General features: G+C 41.6%; 1 protein-coding gene across 1 annotated transcript; it reads right to left on the reverse strand.

Annotated features, from left to right (window-relative positions):
* Positions 1–342: 342 nt before the first annotated feature.
* Positions 343–16,499, reverse strand: MEP1A (meprin A subunit alpha; the record flags this gene model as incomplete). Its single annotated transcript, XM_082048980.1, has 14 exons — positions 343–588; positions 928–1,135; positions 1,711–1,884; positions 3,276–3,734; positions 4,905–5,120; positions 7,847–7,996; positions 8,979–9,200; positions 12,030–12,205; positions 14,333–14,450; positions 14,772–14,850; positions 14,961–15,001; positions 15,838–15,891; positions 15,989–16,013; positions 16,422–16,499. 14 exons carry the CDS (start codon positions 16,497–16,499, stop codon positions 441–443), a joined length of 2,148 nt encoding a protein of 715 aa, XP_081905106.1. The 3' UTR covers positions 343–440.
* Between the last annotated feature and the right edge of the window lie 6,841 nt (positions 16,500–23,340).

The raw sequence follows: 23,340 nt of genomic DNA on the forward strand, positions 1-23,340 counted from the left end.
CATACCTATGGATTTGTACTCTTTAGATTTCTTCAGTAATTTCTACATAAACATTTCTAGGAGCTTAGTATATGTGTTCTGTGTGACTTTTGCTAGTGTTTTGAGAGGTTCTACCAGTTATTTCATCTAAGTTTGAACTGCAGTTGAGAATAAATGCATGGACTCTCAGCACCACCACTTGCTATTGGATGAAAAAATGAAACATTCAAAGAGTACACAAGAAAGGCAGCATATGGACTTTCATTAGATAGTAGTTCTACAGGATATTCATTCACTGTCAAGTTGTACAGAGTAAACAGATCACTGCCAGGCTGTTAGTAGAGCATTTCTTCCATATGCTGACTGGTCTTCTGTAAGTGGGATTCATCATTTTTCATTGAAAACTGATGTCTTACAATCTATGGAATAGATCAGGCTGAGATTTAACCCCCTGCAGCTCTTTATCTTCTAGTCATCACAGAAATGAGGGCGATGGTTAAGACAATGGTTCCAGCAATTCCACCAACTGCCATTCCCAGGATGTTCCCATGGACCTGCATTGACTGACACCTTTCACCCGTGAAGAAGAAGGCTTGTCCTGATGGACACCTGGGAAAATAAAGAACAGACTCACATGGATCAGGGGTTTTGTCCTGCCCTATGGGCCCACCTCAAGGTCCTCCCACTCACTCTCCTGGATGGGCAGTTCCCATTAGAGGGGTTCACATCACAATATTTGCATGCTATTTACATCCACAGAATTGAGTTTCTTTGCTTCTCCTTACAGCCCCTAGTAGAAACTACTCACTGCAGTGAAATGTTCTGTTTCTACTGTCCCTTGAAGACTTAGTAGCTGAGACCTCTGAGGTCTGTAGCTCTGGATAGTTATTATCTGCATCATTTGGTTCAGAAGAAAGTCAAGGCAAGCATGGAGGGGGTCAGTGGTACCTGCAGCTTGCTCTCCCTCTCACATTCACACAGACTCCGTCGTTCTGGCAAGGGTTTGGCTCACACGGGTCTCGCAGATAAGGCAACTGGTCTTGAATGGGCTCCATATCCAGGGCTGCTCTCTTCCGCCTTTCAAAAACGAGGTCTTCCATGAAGGCAGGTTGTTCAGGTTCAACAGGGACTTCAGTGTAATTGAGATGAATTATATCTTTTAAAATAGGAAAGAGAAGACAAAGACATCAGATAGGAGTGAGTGTTCTTCATACCAGGGGCTCACAGGGTGCTGAGGACTGGAGGGTACTCCTTGTCCGTTTGCCCTTTACAGAGCTCTTGCACTACCACAGCAAGTTCTGAATATTTAAAGCACAAGATAGAAAATAATACTGAAATGATAGTAACTAGTTAGGTAAATCAGAGGCATTCTGTACTTTGAAAAATCATACCAAACGTGGCTGTTCTGTTTGAAAATAAACACATTGAGGATGGTCTTTTAGCATGTTCAATGCTTAGAAATGGAGATAGCTACTGGTTAGGGTTCTTAAAGGTGTCTAAGAAGTTAACCTTCAGTAAACCATCATAATTTTAATTCCTCTGAACTCAGCAAACACCTTGGTCAACATCACCCACCTGAAACTAAGGTATGGAAATGCTTTTAAAAGTCCATCCTCGTTAGAAGAGAAGATGTTTCAGAGCCAGATGGCAATAGTTGCTTGAGTGTATGATAAGAGATATAAAGGATGACTCATTTGTTTTCGTAAGAAGAACCAGAAAGAGGGTCTTTACCATGAAATTCTGCAAAAATAATCAAATCATCATTTTTCAGGAAGCTTCTCTGTCTCAACTGGCTGTGGGATATGAAGGTATTCCACCCCCAGTTTACAGATCTATAGCAATTGCATGAAGCATCGAATGTTCCAACAATTGATGGTTTCTCCCATATTAAGGTTCCGTTAGCATCTGCAAAGAGAATATAAGTGACAAATAAGAACCACAAAGTTCTGCAGCTGGAAGTATGACATCACTTCTTTGTGCATTACAGTGTTAAACAGGATTTATGCTGTAAAATGAAGTTCAGAGCTGAAATACCCAAACAAATCACAGGCAATTGACAAATTATGGGTGCCAGCAGATCCTTAGATTATGGTCTCTTAGTCTATGTGAGGGCATTTAAATTCTACAACTCCCCTTTCACTAAGGACTAACCAACCAAGGACTTACCTTGTTGTCACCAGGTAAGAGCTCCCTCCTGCATAAGGACACTTCCTCATCAGTTTTTAAATACCTGTGGTTTAGAGTCTAGCAGATCTTGTTCATTGCTGTGGTTCTGTTAAACATATTCTTATCTAAGGCTTGAAACTTGCTCCTGAAAAAATGTGTACTAAACTTCCACTGGAAAAAGCAAAGAGGGATGGAGATTCGTCTCTAGTATTTTATTCTGTATGAAACTCAATATTGTCCTGTTATTCTTATTTCTTCAAATTAACACATCCATGGAGAATCCTAGGGGTGAATGTGGAACTATGGTGCTACATGCTATATAAGCCTGGAGTTAAAAGGTAGCCCCTGTCTGAAATAATTAATAAACTACACCCAACCAAGCAAGACAGGCTTCAAATGCTGCAGACTGATCTCACAGGTGTTTTCAGGTATTTTTTCTTGAATACAGCTCCATTGTGTACCCTGTGCATTCAGACCATGTATGCTCAAATTAACCAAGCCTCCAAAATGTAGTTTTAACTTAAATTATTGTTTATTTAGTAAAGGAATACAGCACCTTGGTGGCATTGCACCATCCAATGGTGGTGTATCACCTATCATAAGGGGCAAACCACAGGTAGAATAGGAATCACTAGCTCTTAGGAGAACTCTGCCGTTAGAGTCAAAATCAGATATCCCAGGGATTACTCATAATAACCAACCACTTATGGATAACTTTTCACAAGATTGGATATTAGGAAAAAACTCTTCACTGAAAGGGTTGTCAGGCATTGGAACAGGCTGCCCAGGGAAGTGGTGGAGTCACCATCCCTGGAGGAGCTTAAAAGATGCATAGACGAAGTTCTTAGGGACATGGTTCAGTGCTAGACTTAGGTTATGGTTGGACTCGATGATCCTGAGGGTCTCTTCCAACTGAAATGATTCTATGATTCTATGATTCTATGATTCTGCAACAGATGATCTTTTGCAGACAGGAATTCTGAGTCATAGACAGGAAAGTCATACATAGAAAAATGTCCCAAACAGGGAAATGCAGCCAAAGCTGACCAACTCTGAGTCCTACACTCAATCATTTGACCCTGATTCCTTGGCTTTCATTTTCACCATTCCTCCAGGCAGATACCACTTACCAGAGCTAATGTGATCTGTGCTCGTGGTGAAGCTTCTACTCGAGGACATCCTTTTCAAGACATCAGGGTCCTGGTCCAGCACTGTGAGTGTAGCTTGGCGGTTCAGAGCTGGCCACTCCAAAACACCATCATTCTCTCCACTGCACAAATGAAAGGCAATGCGACTGTAGCCACTGGTTCTGGAGTGGGGATACAAACTCACCCCAAAACCGTAACCCTCAGGGCTATAAAACCGGGGGCTTTGAATAACATCAGTTGTTCCATTTTCAAGGATTTGGCTGAAATTCCGAATGACCCACACAGCTGTGGGACAGGGAGTCTCTGTCAGTGTCACATCATCAATAGCAATCCCACCAGATGAAGAGCTGGGGTCGGCCTTTAGTCCTTGGAAGAGGTACCGGAACTTCTTCTGAGCGTTGAGGGTTACGTGGGCAATTTTCCAGTTATAGTCATTATCCGCTTTGGTAAAAGGAAAGCAAAACATTGCCATCAGCATGATTACTGATATTATGAAACAGCTTATTCCTAACTACCCACTGCAGCTGCATTTTTAGACCAACTGGAGCTCTCACAGAGTCCTGAAGGCTAGAGATCTTAGGTTGGTATTGTGATTGTCACATACTCACATTGCCTTATCATCTAAATGCTTTGGACAGATTGTTTTAGAATCACTTCACACACTGGTGAATGACAGTCTCTAGTATAAAGTGCAACAAGCTAAGGGCCAAGACATAACAAGTTGATGGGCGTTAATGACCCAATATCAGAATTAACTGTTGCTGCCACTTTATCAGGGACAAGGGGTGACAGCATCAGACTGAAAGAGGGTAGATATAGATTAGATAAAAGGAAGAAATTATTCACCTTGAGGGTGGTGAGGGACTGGAACAGGCTGTCCAGAGAAGTTGTGGATGCCCCATCCCTGGAAGTGTTCAAGGCCAGGTTGGACGGGGCTTTGAGCAATATATTCTAGTGGAAGGCGTCCCTGCCCATGGTAGGGGGGTTGGAACTAGATGAGCTTTAAAGTCTCTTCCAGCCCAAACCATTCTATGATTATATGGCTTATCCTTCCCTGCAAATCACTGCAGCTTGACATAGGCAGGTTATCACAGGTCTTGAGTTTTGACAACGTAAACACACAACACCGCGGCGGCAGAATTTGTCCTCTTTAGCAAAATCACCCAAATTCCGGACTCAGTTCACATTCCAAAAACTACATATGTTTTTACATTTCCAACTACATAAAAATCAGGCTGGGATTCTTATTGACTGCAGATGAGGACAGGTGTTTTCATCTGAGCTCACTGTCAGACCGTATCACAGCTAGTGGAGATGTAGTCAATTCACCTCCAGCAGAGTGTAACATAACGGAGTGTAACATAACATTCTTAGGAACATTGTGACTTCTGCTGTGGACCACCTAAATTACATTATTAAAACCCACAGTTTCACTACTAAATGCCCTCATGTAATACCAAAATCCTTAACAAGATCACAAGATCTTCTGGTAGCTTTGGGAAAATGTTTTGGTTACTGAGCCAATCTACATGGACTCAGTAAGACAACTTTACCTCAAGTCAACTTTTCCTCCCCTAATATTCTATATATTCCTCACATTTCCAGAATTACCTTGAAAGGTTTGAATTCTCCTCATCTTGCGAATATTTCCAGTGCCATCATCCTCTTTAAGCCAGATGACCAGCTTGTCAGAAAGGCTTCCCGTGATCTTATAGAAGAACTGGAGGCATTGTTGAGTTCTCTTTGGATAAAGAATTCGAGATTCTAGGACCGCCACCTCATCCGCCTGGCCAGAGTTGGTGCTGAAGTACATGAAGTAGCCAGCGTCTGTGAAGAAAATATGCAGTGTCACTGTCTTTTTCCAGATTTCCTGCTAACTGCATGGTGTAAATTTATCATTTCAACTCCACTTTTTTAGTAGGCATAAGTGTAGTACTTAACATGAACAGCAGAGGAAATGGTATGTGATAACCATCCAAGAAAGACCAGGATAAGAACAGTACCAGTAGTTTGGCATATGTATGGAACTCACTGCTGGCAGCTTGTATCAATTTTGCATTAGCTGGTCTAGCTGGAAGTTGGATGCCTCAGGATTATCAAAGATGAGACAGAGGATTCAGTGCTGACTGCAAGTAACTAGTAGACATTTTTTTTACTAGATTTATACTGATGACAATAAAAAGATGATATCTTAAAGATCATATGCTATATTGCCTTGTAAAGATAATTTCTTATCAGTGATAAAGATAATAAAAAAGGGTTGGACACAAAACTAGCCCTTTCCTGACCTTGAACATGGAAAAGATCTTTTTTTACAGCTTGCCCAAAGACATTTCAAAACATAGCTTCTCAGTTTGGGGAAATTATTTAAGAATTCCTGTCCCCCTAGTTTAATTTCCCACTAAGATTTTCTGAAGTGTTCCTTACTTTAGATTTGAAGTGTCTACTTTCATCCTTGTATTTACCGTTTGTACACACAACTCATCTTAGTATCATATGAACTTGTAATGTAACTTGTATTTTGTTGCTTTTCAGTTATTCATTATAGTCTACAATTAAATTAAATGAAATTCTTTTAGCTATTGCGTGGAAGCGTCATCCATTGAGAGCCTCCTGCGTGGTTAGTGGAGCTGTTCAATCTGTTTATCATGTTTGCTCTAAACCTGTCGGGGAAATATTCTCCACTACCTCCTACACAGTAGCAACGCTTTCAACTCATACCCGTAGAAACCTTGCAAAAGATACCTAATTGCTTTATGCCTATGCATAACACTTCACCATAAGTTAAATTTATGTTAAACTTAAGCATGTTTAATATAAGTATGATCGCTGTTGCTCCAAGTGAGAAACAGGGCTGTGAGCCTGATTCAGATGCTTAACTTTGTTGTTGAACTTATTATGGTATCAAACCCCAAAATGATCTAGACTCTTCCTCCTTTTTTGTAAGAAAGTCAAATAAAAGCAACATTAAGCATCTATGGCGGTTACAATATTATAATATCAGCATGGGGAAACAGGGATCAAATCCAGAGCCAGGCTGCCAGCTCCTCTTTAAATGTTAGTCTGTACTTTTCCTCCTTCAGTTTAGCCAGTAATAAGTCAAAAACCCAAGAAGTCAAAATGGTTTGGGCAGAATATCATCCATTTGTGTTAGAAACCTAAAATTTGCCCCCACTTGAGATGACTGCAGAACCGGCTCTCCAAAAATGTCTGAATTTGAATGAACCAAGGTTCACTGAAGGCATCCAAAAGAAGAGGGTCTCCCTACTCGTGCAATTCATTCAGACACTCTGGAGATCTCTCAGAGGCACCTGCCCCTCTCCTTTAACTCTTCAGATGACGTCAATAATTATTTTATAGTGAGTCACTAGATGCTAAAGCATAAATGCAAGTTAAGTGTTTACTTCAGACAGATTGAATTTTACCTGGTAATCTCAAACAATTCAGATGGATTATTTCTTAGTTTCAATTACACTATGGGGGCGGGGGGGGAGGAGAGAAAGAATTTAAAATATCAGACAAGGGTTAGGAGCATGTACTTCTAGAAGCTGTCAGATGGTTTTCTCAAGTTATATTTCATTCTTAGGCCTGATCAACAAGTACCAGCATTTTATCAGAGGCTGAGGGGTTGTTCTTTCCAGTGGGTGAGTCACATAAGGGGAATAGACTACTCTGGAGTGCAGCAAGTCAAATTTTTCTTTTATCAAAGAGTAATAAAGCACAGCTGGATGTGCTTTAGGCCAGGATTCCTTCACTCTGTACTTAGGCAAAATTTACTACAAAAGTCACCCTGTCTAAATAAAGACAAATCAGGCCCTTGCTTTTCAGAACCACCCGTTGAGATTTAATCCTAATTCTTTCTTGTAAACTTGCATCTTGAGACTGTGAGTAAGGCTGACTCCACTCTTTTCAAGATTTTCTTCTTCAGAAAAATGGCAAAATTACTGTGATAAATTATCCTTAAACTCTCAACATAAAAGACTTTGCAGCTTTCTTCTGTTTCCAGAACAAGTCCTCCTCAGGTTTAACATCTCAATTGCTTTGTAAACACAACATTTATGAGTGGCTACGAGTGTTGTTTCATTCTTATCATGGGGTAACATAACTCTTACTTAGACTTTGGAAGTTGCAGTAAGTCCTTTTCCAGGTTATATTCAAGTTGAGATTGTTCTTTGTCCTCTTTTATCTGGTGTGGAGAACATCCTAAACATTCCATTACTTCAAAAAGGTTCATGAGACCATGAGGGCAACCATAAACTCACACTCAGAGGGGCCAAGATATATGAAAACAAAAAGAGTTTTTTGCTTAACTAGAAACATTACAACTCTGATGTTTGCTGGGTAGTGTCTTAATTATGGTCATTTAATCCTGTGTTTTCAGAATAGCCAGTGCTGGGTTTTCTCAAGGGTTGACCACAATTACGGGTCCAGAGAAGTTGTTAAAGATTCTGTATTTAAAGCACACAGACCAATATAGACATGCACAAGGGACCATTACTCCATCTAACCCTTTTCTTTTTTCCATAGGAAAGCGTTCTGTTACTATGGTTTACCTCTACAGCGCCCAGAAAGTGTATGGTCTTCCTCCCCATTAGCACTGCTCTGCTGATGGACCCAGTCTAGATCATCTCTGGTGCCCTGAATCATGCCACAGATATTGTCCAACTCAAAAGAACACTGGTCCAAAAAAGTGTGAGTTGAAGCTGAAAAGAAAAGGCACACATAATTACCTCCAAAGTAATATCTTATTTAAAATAAAATTTACACTCTAATTTTGAAGGATTTTGTTTACACTAGTATATACATCATGTAGAGAAGGACTTAACCCATAGCAGGTGTGAGCCCAAAGACTCAAAAGAGGAAAAGTTTTAATCCCAGAGGGATTCCCTGCATAAAGAGATGAACATTTGACCACTTTGCAGAATGTTAACGAGCTCCCATGGTGCAGGTGAAGCACAGTGAATGGTGGTGTCGGTCTTTGTGCCTGCTTGTAAGCCTTGGAGAGCCAGGTCATGCTGTGAACAGCAGTGGCATTGCATTTAACCATTCCTCTGCTGGAGGTTATTGTTCTCCATGGCTCACTTGTTTGCTTGTTGAGCATGAGCACCATTTAATCCATTTCAAGCAAAGTCCACCCAGTTACCTTAGGCCCGTCCAACTGAGTTTGCCTGCAAATTGATGTTTCTGTTGGCAGATCCATGGGGACAAGAACTTTGCCCTAATAACCACACATGGTGATAACATCTTCAGCCAACTAGACAGAGTGTTGGACTCTAGATTTAGCTAATCTCAGGTGCAAAATAATCTAATTAAGACCAAATGTCAGTGAAAGAGGACAAGGTACAGTTGCATTCACCTCTCAAAACGGCATAGTGAAGCTGCCCACACACCAGCAGAACATAACTACATGTCTGAACCCCCAGGAGCAACGTGGAAGAAAATATGTGAAAGGACTGACTTCCATTGACTAATTGAGCTTTTATAAAAGTAACAACAGTTAGTAGAGCCAAAGATGGGGACGAGGAAGGAATAAACAGATTCGGTCTCTACAGCACAAGTCCTTTCCTCTACCACTTGGGAGCACCTGAGAAGAGTTTTTGTGGTTCTAGAGACATAAGGGAGGTGAACTAGCCAGGTTCAAGTGTAAACAAAGAAACAGCTTGCCATGGGTAACTTATAACTTACTGCAGTTATACATGCGATTGAGTCTTTCCAGGTCAATGGCACTGAAGTCTAGACGTTGTCCAATTATGCTGTCAAACACTGGTATCTTCGCTGTGATTGTGGGGATGCTTTCATTTTTGTTAAATGAAAATGGTGCGTAGTGCATCAATGATTCGTAGTCATAGGGGGTGTTCAGGTCAGTGATGAAGCCGTCATCATACTTCTCAAAATTGTGCTCTCTGCCTGGTAAAAGAACAGAAAAGTTCTTCATTTTTGGAGAAATTGGAAAGGAAATGGCTTTAGCATGGCACCTTGGATATAGTTTTCTGAGGCCAAATTACTTTACAATAAAATATACAAATTTATCAAGATTTGTTTATGAAGTCATTTGGACAACAAAGCGGTGTCTTTAGATTGCGGTTCTGTGCCTTCACATGTGAAGTCGGTAAGTTCAAAACCAAATATCAATGAGCTGTAAAGAATGTGGCATATAGGAAGTTATATTAGGTGGTCTAATGGTAAACATCCTGAAGAATTGAACTGAAAGATTAATATACTCCATTCCGGAGCCTGTGAATGTTGATGTAAACGTTTCCCAGGATATTAGATCACACATGAACAAGGAGGAGCCCTGGAGCCCTCCACTCATTGAGGGGACAGGTATGACAGTCATGGAGTGCCTCCATTCTGCTCTTCTTTGAAGCAAAGAGTACAGTAGGAATCTGTGAAAAAAAAAATTATGATGTTTTTACCCTAGATTAACAATATTGCTATGATATTGCTATTGAAGTGTCGTTTGGAAATGTGTTTTTCATGGTCTCTTGGTGAAATAATTTGTCCTTAGAGAAGGGTTTTCATTATAAAGGTGTCTGCTAGGGCAGAGAGAGGGAGCCATTTCACACACTTTGGTATGGAAGTAAAGAGAGATTGCCAGCAATCGCAACCACAGATAATATTATCAGTATATCTGGCATTCTTTCTCCAAGAAGAAACAGCACATATCTGCTCTGGTGGATAACTACAGCTTCTCTGCATAAAGACTTACATTTCCTTCTGTAAGTCCATTCTGGGTGCAAAGGTCTTCAGTCCAAGGCTTGAGATTGTATAAGAGCTTGGATTGTTTCCTGAATTGCACCTTTTATCAAAAAGGGTGAGAATCTTGCTAATTAAAGTGCTATCATTTTTTATAGCTGGGGAAAAGATCTTGGCAGGACACAGGCATGTATAATGATGTTGTGTTTTAAGGTCATTACCAAGCAAAGAGTAATTTCTAAGTGTTTTTAAAAGAAACAAACCATACAGTGAGGAGGCTGTTTCATTAGGCTGTCCTGTGTGTTTTCTCTGAAGTTTAATAGGTGTCTTAGCTTTTCTGACAACAGCAGCACGAATGGGGGATCTCTTCTCTCATCAGCCAGCTATCTGTATTGCAGTTTATGAAAATGCATTATGGCAAAAGCTGCTACCATGCTATCAAATTTGAGATTGCAGATCAATAATTCAGGGACAGATGTGCACACACACGCACAGAGCACAATCATATCAGCCTTATTTTCTTTTAAAGGAGCAGACAACTTTCAAATAGCTTCAACAGAGATTTTCTATTTAATGAATTTGCCTAACTGGAAAATGAAATTTTATTATATGGATAGAAACCTACAGAGTATAGGAATTGACTGTAATGATATCAGACTAGCCCCAGGACTCTATTCAGAACACTGCCACATGAAAGTCCATCATCTGGATAATTATTTTGGTGTCTCAAATTTGTGGCTACTGAATACAACACAGGTAAGTTGAGAGGATACAATGACACAATTTTTTGAATTAAAAAAATAATGCACTGAGAATTGGCACAGTTTTTCAGTACCTCTGTAAATCATGGAGCTCACAATAGTGCATTGCAAGTACATTGTAAAGCTTTTTGCATTTGAGGTGGTTAGTTACAGTGCACAGCAAAAAGGGGCCCAAAAGTCAGGGTCTGGATGCTATTACTGTCATCATCATCTTCGTCATCATGTTTCAAGATGGGGCCAAGTTAGTAATGAAGTGAATTGTTTTTACTGCTGCTCATAACAATAAAAATTATGGTCTGCAGAAGGAATATCCACATCCTATCTACTGCTCAGCCATCCCAAGAGATGACACTTACAGGGTAGCGGCAAGTGGGAATGCACATGGCCATTCAACTTGGAGCAATTCCAAACACCAGATACTGCTCTCAGAGGTCAGCAGAAATTGCTTGTACCAGCAGTTCTTATCTATCTAAGAGAGAACACAGTGTCCCTGGATCTTATTCCTTCTTAATGACTATTTTGCATGTATTTTTTCACTTATCTGCAAAGATAGTGAGTGCATAACTCTGAAGACTGAAGTGATCAGTTGCATAGAGCTGCCTTTCAGAACTTGTTATCCCATCCACTTATTTTCACATATATGATCATTAAGTAGTATGGAACCAAACCTCACAGGAGGCAGCAGAAGAAACTGCCTAGGGACCAGGGGACTGTGGAGAGTTTGCTGAAACTCATACAGCCGCTGAATCTGGTGATATTAAGCCTGAAGGCAAGAACCTGCAGAGACAGAGAGCGGGATAGAGCCCTGTTTTATGTGTCTCATTTGATCTAATCACTTTGAGGCTTCTTCATGTACAAATTAAATCTGTCCAGTTTCAGGAAAGCTTGAATCTCTGAGTATAAAACCTTTCAGGTTTTGAGAGGACCTCAAAGTTCACCATCCCAGTAAGTTTACGATTTTCATTGTACAGCAAGAGGAAAAAGACTCAGAGATGAAGTTATTTGTTCAAAATCAGAGAGAAGGCCAGTCCTGGAGCCAATGGGAAATAAAGTCTTCTGACTTCCAAGCAGGGCCTCTCTCTTCTGACCTTAGACAGTCTCTGGTCTTTGACCAGAGAAGTTGTATTAAAATCCTGCTACAGATTGAATTAAGGGGGTCTCAGGTATGGCCTAGTGTTTCTAAAATTATATCTTTAAGAAGATTTTAAAATCTAAAAGGAAAAATAAAATACTGATGAGTCTGCACTTCACAAAATCTGACTTGAAAGTCAAAACCCACCTGTAATAATTTCATCCCACCAGATGGTCACATAGTCATCCCGGTCTGACCTCGACTGCTCATGATAAAATCCCAGAGCATGCAGGATCTCATGTTCCACAATTGCTTTGGTGTCACACCCTGCCCCAATTGAGAGGTCCTGGCCAGTCTTCAGGTCTCCCACCATGGACCAACACCTGAGAAAGAGAGAGACCTTACTATCTGTTAAGTACAGTTTTCTTCTCTGTCTCATTCTGCTCACTGGATTTAGAGCAATATCAAAACAGGCTTAAATATAAAAGGAGTAATAGAAAACATTATTACATTATTTAGGTGCTAACCAAGTGCCCATCTCTGATTTCTGAAATCCACAGAAGTTTAGTCTTATATCAGCTGCCTTTTTCCAAAGAAACATGTCAAGAAACATAATATATACAAGGAAACACTAAACTTGTCAAGACAGACTGAGTTTTTTGCAATCATTTGGGTTGGAGAAAGGTTCTAGGAGGATTTAAAACAGCAGCATTTGGTCCTTTTTAACATCAACTGTGCAATGCCTTCACCCTAGGTGTGAAATTATATTTTGGTGTGAGGATCCAGCTACTCATCTGTGACTCAGCAGAAACTAATCATGACTGAGGAAGAAAGGAGCTCCTCAGTCAATTCAGTGGGAACTTTTGGGGGTAGCCTGAGGGTGATGTGACAGGCAAGTGCTAAAGAGCACCTGCTTGCATTGTATCATAGAATCATAGAATAGTTTGGGTTGGAAGGGACCTTCAAAGCTCATCCAGTGCCACCCCTGCCATGAGCAGGGACATCTTCACCAGATCAGGTTGCTCAGAGCCCCGTCCAGCCTGGCCTGGGATGTCTCCAGGGATGGGGCATCCACCACCTCTCTGGGCAACCTGGGCCAGTGTTTTACCACCCTCATTGTAAAAAATTTCTTCCTCATATCTGGTCTGAATCTCCCCTCCTCTGGCTTCATTTGCACATCACAAAGAAGTATCAGGTCAAGTTTGTCGAAGGAGTTCTGAACACACTAATGCGGTACTGAAAACAAAGAGCTTGAGCTTATGTTCTCTATAATTGCTGCTACCAGGGAGTTTCCAGTATGAGGCTCTTCAGCACCAACTTGTCAAAAATCATGGTGCTTTCAGTCTTGTAAGAGAGGTGTCACAGGACATATTACCCAAGGAAGAGCTGAGGGCAGAAATATCAGTGCCTACAGGTGTTTGTGAAGTTCTGGGAGAAAAAGAAATATTGACAGCTAACATAGTGAGAAGGTTTTTGTGCTTTTCTAGATGTTCCTTTAAAGCATGTTTAGACGTAAGAAACAAAGTAAATCTTTCCAGTTCCTGGAAAACCTGAATCTCTGAGTCTAAAACCCTTTCAGATTTCAAGAGGAACTTTCATTAAAGAAGAGCCACCTCAAAACCACAGCAATATTACAATAAACTGGCTTTCCATGGCTCTTTTTTGACCTGTCTTCAAAAGATTTCAAAACCTGAATTCTGGCTGTTCACATCCTCAGTAAGTTAAGAGAATGTACATGGGGGCCATTTCACCCACCGCTGGAATGGAAAACTTCCCTAGGAAGGAAAGTGGAAGCAGTTGATGAAAATTCAGAGGGCAACAAAGATGATGAAGGGAGTGGACCATCTCCCTTATGAGGAAAGGCTGAGGGAGCTGGGGCTCTTTAGCTTGGAGAAGAGGAGACTGAAAGGTGACCTTATTCATGTTTACAGATACATAAAGGGTGAGTGTCAGGAGGATGGAGCCAGGCTATTCTCAGTGACAACCAATGATAGGACAAGGGGTAATGGGCTCAAACTGGAACACAAGAGGTTCCACTTAAATTTGAGAAGAAACTTCTTCTCAGTGAGGGTGACAGACACTGGAACAAGCTGCCCAGGGGGGTTGTGGAGTCTCCTACTCTGGAGACATTCAAAACCTGCCTGGATGCCTTCCTGTGTAACCTCATCTGGGTGTTCCTGCTCCGGCAGGGGGATTGGACTGGATGAGCTTTCAAGGTCCCTTCCAATCCCTGACATTCTGTGATTCTGTTGGGATTCACCTTTTGTGACCATAAAAATATCAGGTACCTGTTCCAACTTCATCATCTAAATATCCTCCGCAGTCAGCAGAGAAGCAGCTGCTTCCAAGCTCTGTGTCTAAGAAAGTGAGAAAGGTTTCTTTCTCCAGGGCCTCTTTTTCTCTGCTGACAACAAATTTAGACTAGACTTTTAGACTGCTGAAGTCAAATGGGATGAATTCCCAGTGTATTCTACCCAGAAAAACTAAATGGAAATTGATATAACCCTTACCCACTTTCTTTTTTAAAGAATATGTAGGTACTCTCTCCTTCATATGGCTTGAAATCAATGCAAGACTTAAGGCGAAACATTTCAAATGCCTGGAGAATGACTGCTTTGGCATTCAGATCTGGAAAACAAGTGTCAGGAAAGCACATTTAACACATTGCAGATCATTCACCCTGGAGAGGTAAGGTATGCACACAGATATACACATGGGAACAAAAGAAAAATTATTGAAATGAAAAATTATTGAATTTGATTGAATTGTGTTTTGTTACAATAGCTGTAGAATTTAAAAAAAAAAAAGATTTTTATATAAAGGAGGCAACTAGTTATTAGTGAATTTTAATGTGATAGAACCAGTTCTGGAAAAAGGCAAATATTCATTGTAGTGACTCCCATGCAAATAAGAATCAGAGCTAAAATCTGAATTATGTATCTGCATTACCTAGGTTATCACTCAGAATATAGGGAACAGGGAACTTCCATCTGTAGGTCTCATTTCTTAAGGCATTTCGCTGATTTTTCTGAAAAGGGAATTAACAACTGGTGATGCATCTGCTGTGGGGAGATGGGCTGATTTGCAGCAAAAATACAATCAGGACACATGATGGATATGAAGTTTTTAGTTACTTACAGGAAGCATGATATCACCCTGAAAGAGGTCCAGTCCAGCAGCTGAAAAGTAATTTAATGAAAGATAATGTGAATGAAATATCAAACGTATTTCACATCATAAAACATATTGAGACTATTTATACAAGGTTAATGTCCTTGGGCATTTACAGAAAATAAAGAAGGACCAGACATTTTACACTGAAATATAGTGACAGGCCTAAAATTAACAGTAGTTCCTACTCAGTTTTTACTAACCTGCAACATCTGCCTTTTTGATGGCAGAAATCTCGCAGCCACCATTATCAATGTTTAGTTTGATAACCTCTTGCTTGCTATCAGGCAGTGGCAACAGTCACACTGTGAGATAATGCTCTAGAGAATATGGTGTAATGCATCAGGAAGAATATTGCACAGTGCACCATCGAAGGATGTATAGAAATTTACATTACAGGAAATTAAAAAAAAATAGAGGAAGAGAGTAGAGTGTGTTGTGTCTTTTCCATTTGTTTTCCTTACCACTTATATCGAAGCTCAATAAACATCTAAGCTATATTCTACTTTGTAAAACTTTATATAAATCACATAGAGATGGGAGAAGAATGCTGGTGGTACTCTGGAGCCTTTCCAATTGATACAGAGTGTTGCTGCCTTAGCACCATGGGGCTGTCCAAACTTCAGAAGAGAAAGACATCTGCACCCCTTTTTTGCATAGTTACATTCCTAGGATAGATTAATGTGTCATACCCAAAGGAAAGTACTTCAGAGCTTGCTTAATTATATTTCTCTTGTTACAATGAGCTACTTGACCATTTACCCACGTCTTTTCCACAACACTGAAAATTCAGCATTTTGCTCACAATTTTTCAGGTGTTATGAGAATTTAGACATGAACTCACCTAAGTTTATTTCTGGAATGTCTTTGACTATTTCACCAACATCAGCATCTGCTGCTGCAAAACAGACAAAACATCACATGGTCAGATGTGGTGGCACACGGTGAGCAAAAGAAAGGGCTTTAAAACTCAAACCAGCTCACAGAGTACTTACCAGATTCACTGGAGAGGTGCTCAACCTGAAAGAGAATAAAATAGAACCAGTATAAGGCATGAAATGTCTCTGGATGGAGAGGAGCATGTAGAAATCAAGTTTCTACTTACAGACACTGGAGTACCACACACATGATGTAACAAAAGCACCAGGCAGAGTGGGAAGATGCTGGAGCCCATTTTTGCAATGGAAAAATAAACTGGTCCCTCTTATCTCTTGGAATATATTGAGCACGCTGCTGAGCTTCCCCCAGAACACCAGCCAACCAGCTTCAAACTTTCTACCTTTGTAACATTATTATAACAGCGAGATTTTCCTCCTACATGGCACGTGATGGCATTGTTGTTATCTATTACCCAAGTCCACTTTGGGGAATGTTACAGAGAGGAATGTGATAACTGCAGGTCTTCAGTGCAGCTGGTGAAAGACCTACCCAGGCTTTGTGTAAGAAAATCTCTATCTGGCCCAATAGTTGCTGACTCCTTCTACTGTGTTTATTATCTGTCAACATTACGATCTCAGCTGCACATGCTTTAGCAGAATTACTCTGGGTTTATAGCACTCCAGTGACATTAGAATTTGCCCCAGTGGTGTTTTGAACCAATAATTAACATCAAATTGTAAAGATTAGAGATAAAAGAGATATGATTATGAATGCCTTGACAGCAATCCCATCCCAGGACTGATGCCCCAGTGCACAACATGCCATCCTTTGCCTCCACAGTTGGTCAAATATGTCAGTAGATCCTGGGTCTTCCAGATTGATGTTCCTTTCTTTTCGGGTGGGTTTCAGACATGAAGAACTCTTGTCCTGCACTTTGCTGTCTTCTTTCTCAGGGGACACAGGTCAGGGAGGGCACACAGGCGGAGCCAAGGCTCCAGAGAGCTCTAGATTTCCCACATGTCCTGCATCGTACCTGCAAACCCTTGCAAGCATCCCACGTGCCCTGGAGTGCCACGGTGCCTTAAACTTAGGCAATTGAATCCTGCTCCTTCCTTTCACATCTGAAATTACAAGTGATGAAGGTGAGGATGTCCACCTCAATGATCAGTAATTATGTAGGAAAAGGCTTGTGCCACAGACACCATGCGGGTTTGAATAAGAAGACAAGAAAAAATGTTCCGGAGGTGCTTCACACACCAGAACCAGTAGTGTTGGCAGGAGACACAGGACTGCAGTGTGGAGAAGCCTCAAATGCAAGTAGGTTTTGAGTAGGAAATGTGCATGTGTACAGTGACTACCCTGTCCTAGAAAGGAGTCAGTCCTCCAACCTAAGCAATATATCTTCCTCCAAAAAGATCAAAGTAGGAAGGTATTAGTACACATTCACCTTGCAGAGGAATAGGTACTGAGATCTTTTCGGTTGAGAAGAAGGGCACCAGAGGACTGATCTTTCAACTACCATCCCCCGCCTCTCATCATAAGAAGGACATTGAAGTACTAGAGAGAGTGCAGAGGGGGCAATGAACTGGTGAGGGGCCTGGAGCACAATTCTGATGAGGAACGATTGAGGGAACTGGGGCTGTTCAGCCTGGAGAAAACGAGTTTGAAGGGAGACCTTATTGCTCTCTGCAGCTGCCTGAAAGGAGGTTGTAGCATGGAGGGTGTTGGTCTCTTCTCCCAAATAACAAGTGATAGGACAAGAGGAAATGGCCTCAAGTTGTGCCAGGGGAGGTTCAGATTAGATATTGGGAAACATTTCCATGGAAGACCCCACACCAGAGCAGGTGGGTGCCCAAAGGAGGCTGTGACCCCATGGGAAGCCCACACTGGAGCAGGATCCTGGCAGGGCCTGTGGCCCCATGGAGAGAGGCTGGAGCAGGTTTGCTGGCAGGAGTTATGATCTCGTGGAGGACCCATGCGGGAGAAGCTAATGAGGAACTGCAGCCCATGGGAAGGACTTGCACTGAGAAATTTGTGAAGGACTGTCTCCTCTGGGAGCGACCCCATGCTGAAGCAGGGGAAGAGAGTCGGGAGGAATGAGCAGCAGAGACAACATGTAATGAACTGACCACAAACCCCATTCTCTGTGCCCCTGCACTGCTCAGAGGAAGGAGGTAGAGAACTTAGGAGTGAAGTTGAGCTTGGGAAGAAGGGCCAGGTGGGGGAAGGTGTTTTTAGACTTATTACTATTTCTCATTATCCTAGTTTGTTTGAATGGCAATAAATTTCCCTAAGCTGAGGCTGTTTCACCCATGACAGTAACTGGTAAGTGATCTCCCTGTCCTCGATTTATGAGCTTTTCATCATAGTTTTCTCCCCCTGTCTTGTCGATGGAGGAGGAACAATAGAACATCTTGGTGGTCACCTGGTGACCAGTCAGGGTCAAGATCCAAACAAATTGCCATTCTGCTTTCACGAAAACTTCATGAAAACATTGAATTGAGTCCAAACATTGGTGAAGGAGGCATGCTATTCTTTTAGCAGTGATCTAACGAGCTGAATACTTGGGAGTGAGTCTTATCAAAATCTGGGCTTGACAAAGAGGTAATGGCCATGAGGAGAAATGGGAAATCCTGGAACAGGGTTGTTGAAAAGTCAAACATTGATGCTTCTCATTAGGGAAGGCTGGACAGAGAGACTGCAGACACAACAGCTGGAAAGTAAGCATTGCCATCAACAAAGATGAACAAAAAGAATGAAACATGGGAAGAAAAAATATTACATTACTCAGAAAAGCACTTTGCTGTTCTGCCTAAAATAATCTTTGGAGACTCTATGGGTTTGGTTTCTTAAAAATAACAGGAAAGCTTAGTTCAAATTCTTAAAATTCTTAAAATACAGAAACCAGAGAATGTAGTCTCTTTAGCGAAGTAATATATTTTATCTGTTGTGGATGACTGTTAGCCCTTGTAGTGAAGAGGTTGAGGGCACTTGAAGGATGGGCTGGGACTTCAGATATTATCAAAGGGGTGAGATCTGCAAGAAAAGATAATTAGAGTAATTAATGCATGGAGTATATAGTACAGTTCTATTATATGTGTTGGGCTGACTTCAGGAGTGATTTCAGGGGTAAGAAACAAAGCAACAATAATTCATCTAAATAGCTGTAGAGGTTGCAGCAGTACCTGGTGAAGGTGGTGGGAGGAGAAATGGAAGAGCAGAGAGCTGAGGGCATGCATGGAGCTCCAGTCTGTGTCCTTATCAAGCCCATCAGGGGATCCTGGGATTACTGAGCTGGAGAGAGAACGGGGTGAGAGAGGAAAGGGCTTGGGTGTGAAACTGAGTTGGGAAGTGAGGAGGAAGGGTGGAAAGGCTTGTGGAGAAGTAGGAGACAAGGGGCAGAACCTCAGTGGCTAAAGAAACAACCTCCAACTTTCATCAGAGGGCAATGTAACACTGCCCTGAGTTTATAGACACCCTGGTATCAAAATGAATATTCAAATACAGAGACTGGAACCTTAGAAATCATAGAATCATTTCGGTTGGAAAAGATCATCAAGATCATCAAGTCCAACCATTAACCCAACACTGGCACTCAATGTGACCATAATAGATTTGATGCCTAGAAATGAAGCCAAACCACCCTACAACTGGAGACTAAATGCACTCTCCTAACAAGTCTTCCAATTTCTTAACTACAATTTCACCTAGCAACTGCAAATATTTTTGGGAACACTGGCACCCATATTACACAGCAGGACTGAATTTCCCCAGTGAATTACTCTCGGTACAAAGCGTTGCCAGGGAAAGCTCAAAGAGGGCTCAGCTGCTTGCCTTATTGCTCAAGAGAACTTGGAAACACTGCGGAATGCCCTACATAACCTGCAGAAAAGCCGGGCCATTCCGTATGCCAGAAGCGTAGGCTGTTCTTTGCATTTTTGTCAGGCAGGACACGTTCCTGGTTAAGCATTCATAGGAAGCAGCTTTCCCACCTTGTGGAAGTTCTTGCAGTTTCAAAAGTTTCTTAATTCTCTGCCAGAATGAAAACAAGAACGTTTTCCTTTTTTTTTTAATGAAGAGCAAGGGACAAATCCTCCTGCCAGTGGTGGTCCCAGCCCTCGGTCACCTGGGGTTAATCTGGATTATCACAGCATACCCTTATAAACCCTCTGCTGTCTGAGACAAGTGCCCTGACCCCTGCACTAGAGTCAGGTCTGGTTTCATGATTATTTACTTACACAGTGTTTACACTTTCCAGGCGCTGACATTGTCCAAAGGAAACTCACTTCAGAAGGGTGATAGAATTCATCTCACCCACCATTCATCACCATTGATGGATCACTTTGCAGCCGGTGAAGATCACCATAACAGAAGAGCAGCTCATCACAAGTCTAATAGAATGGGATCAGCTGCTCCCCAGAGGAACTGGTTGGTCTCAAATGACCCACTGGATAGTCTAGACAGTCCATTTTTGGACACCTAACATAAAATACCCTGTGTCTGGGAAGCACAAAACACAGTGGTGTTAAAAAAGTTTTTAATGCATTCAATAAAGTGCTAAATAAGCTCTAGTGCAGTTTCCACTTGCCTGCCTTAGAAAGTTATTTTCAAAGTAGAAAAAAAAAATTCAATAGAGAAGAATTCTTCCTACATTACAAATCATTGAAATATGGCTTGCGAACTAGTGTTTAGTTGATTAAATAAGGTACACGTTTGGTTCCACTCTTTAGAAATGAAGTACAAACGCACATGGCAATCCTGTGTGCAAATGTAAGTGGATGAACTTGGGCAGGCATTTTTTTTTAAGACAAAATAGGAAAGTATTGGAAGGGTCCTGTTACACCAAGGCTTTCGGTCTTCTGTTTTGCCTACAAACCATGTCCTATAAACCTTTTATCAATACATCAGACTTCCCTATAAAAGTAGCTGAAGATGTTTTTGCTTTACTCTGCTGTGAGTAAAGAATTTATTAAGTTCCAGTCCAAATACTTTGCATCAGCTCATGCCCTCTCATGCTAATGTGTTTGACATAACTATTTCCTTTGTTTCGTAGCTGTTTTGCAATTCTGTCTGTAGACTGGAGCGATATTCCTCTGAGTCTTTAGCCTTCCTAGTGACAAAGGTCACTTGCACATCACCTGCATCAGTCTCATTCTGCATATTCCAATTTTAAATCAACTTCTCGAAGGCAACAGAGCAAGTGCACCAGCTCCATCTAACAGCATCAACACATCCCCCCTCTGTAGGAAGAGTCTCTCCTAACAGCAACATCAAGCAACGTCACCTTGGGGTTTTCCAAACACCCTGTGGCTGCATCTACGGGTTTGCACTTTTCTGTCTGTCTGTCCGGAAGTCGACTGACACAAATAGCAGAGAACAACTCTGAATTGTCACCTGATGCTACTCTGAGCTCCGCTGCTGTCCCCAGCTACATGACTCTGCCTGGATGTTCTCCCACCAGCATTGCTGCATTGCTGGCCTTCTGCAGTAAGTTCCCCTACAAACACCCAATAAAGCTTCTTGTTTTCCAATAACTGCTGACCCATTCGCTCTCAGGAAACTTCTGAAGGCTGACTAATTAATTTTTAAATATTTTTCTTCCCCCTCCTTGGAGCTCAGCAGTTAATTGTGTGTCACTAGACACGAGAGGCAGGAAGCCACCGTCAGCTCCCCAGCCACATGCTTTGTCACACATCCAGAGCCCTCAAAGCATCAGCAAACCGCAAACAAACAGCCCATCAAACAACAGCCAAAGACTCGTTCCTCCAGAAACAAGAAGTCATCATCGATGGGACCAAAACACCCTTCTGTTCGTTTTGCTTCCTGCTCGGTCTTCCAAGTGCTGATTTTTGCACTGTGCCTTTCATCAGGCACACATCTGCCCTCTCAAACCCCAGATGTGATGAGAACAGGAGCATCCCCTCACCCTGCCTGCTACGAGCCCACTTTCCTCACCGACTGCAAATTTGGTATAACCACAGGATCTTCAAACTGTAACCAAACACAGCATTAGGCAGCAAACACGATCGGTTATTGCCAAAAGTCATCTCTTGCTCTCTCCTCCCTGGGAGCAGGTTCCACAGAAATGGCTTTCTTTTCTATTCTGTACTTTTTTTTCCTCTCCTGCATCATGAGACACTTTTGTGACTGATCACCACTTGTGTTTCGGGAAGCAGATGTGCCTGATTGTGACCACTCACACACAGACCAGCTGGGCTCATGCCGGTGACTTTCAAAAGAATCATTTTTCTTGAGGACTTTTGGAATGCCTATGTGACACTCCTCTGCAGTGTTGAATTTTTTCCCCACTGCCTCTGAAAACAACAGATCCTACTCAACTCTTGTGTCCTGGCAGTAATCAAAATACTCCAGAACTCAATACAATTGCATTTGTTCACTATACATTTAAATCAGTGCAGTTGGAGCCAAAGCCTCGATCAAAAGGACCCCATTCAACGCTTTCCTTGGAAGAGGGGAAATCACTGCGGGTTTGCTTCTCAGATAATCCCTCAGCCTCCCTATGTGGTGCGGCTGGAATAAAACTGAGTTACGAGCAGCTACACCCTCCTGATATGGCTCTGCATCTCACAGCAACTCCTCCCTCAAAGAAGTCTTCTGAGGGTGGTTTCCTCCGGCTCCGTGACACGTTGCTAAGGCTCAACTTCCTATTTTGATGATCCTGGATCGGTTTCAATGTCAAAATTTGTCTAAAACAAGGTTCATATATTGTGATATTTGCTTACGCATGTCCTTCTGTGAGGATTCCTTAAGGGAACTCTTGTAGAAAGGCTAAGTGTTTTTCAGATTTAAACAAAAATTAGGAAATTGCTCAAAATCCTGTAAAATAGGCATAATCAGAGGAGAGTTTCACTTGGCTAAATTCTATGGAGTTTCACTGAAGTCCGTTGTGAAAATCTGGTGGAGCTCACTTCATTTTAATGGAGCTACCACCAATTTACAGCAGCTAAGCCTCAAACTGCCATTTCTTCATGAGATATTACAATGTAGGGAGAAGATTATAGCAGGGCTAACCATTTGAAATTAAAATTATAAGCCTTTATATATGAAAATTCAAGAGTTGTGTTTAGCATCAGCTATACAGTGATTAATATTAATAGAAGGGTATTTCTAATGACTTATTTATCCCTGTGTGTCTTCATTCTCACATCTTGTAAAAGCATGGCAAAATCTAATGACCATCTGCACCTGCTACCCACACAGCTTCCCACCAAAGTATGGCCTTCATCTCCTGGTTTGCCCAATGTGTGGTCCCAATTAGCACCATCTTGTCACTTTCCACCATTCCACAAATATTGATGTATTCAAAGAAGCACTGGTTCAAGAAGGTGAGGCTCAAAGCTGCCGGGAATAGAGTAATGTATTTTACCATGTTCATTAATATCAAATAGGGCTCCTGCTGTCAAACCCATTCCAGATTGTTTACATACAGCATTTAACATCAGGAAAT

Source organism: Streptopelia decaocto, assembly GCF_964273445.1.
Source record: "Streptopelia decaocto genome assembly, chromosome: 3".
Classification (NCBI taxonomy): Eukaryota; Metazoa; Chordata; class Aves; order Columbiformes; family Columbidae; genus Streptopelia; species Streptopelia decaocto.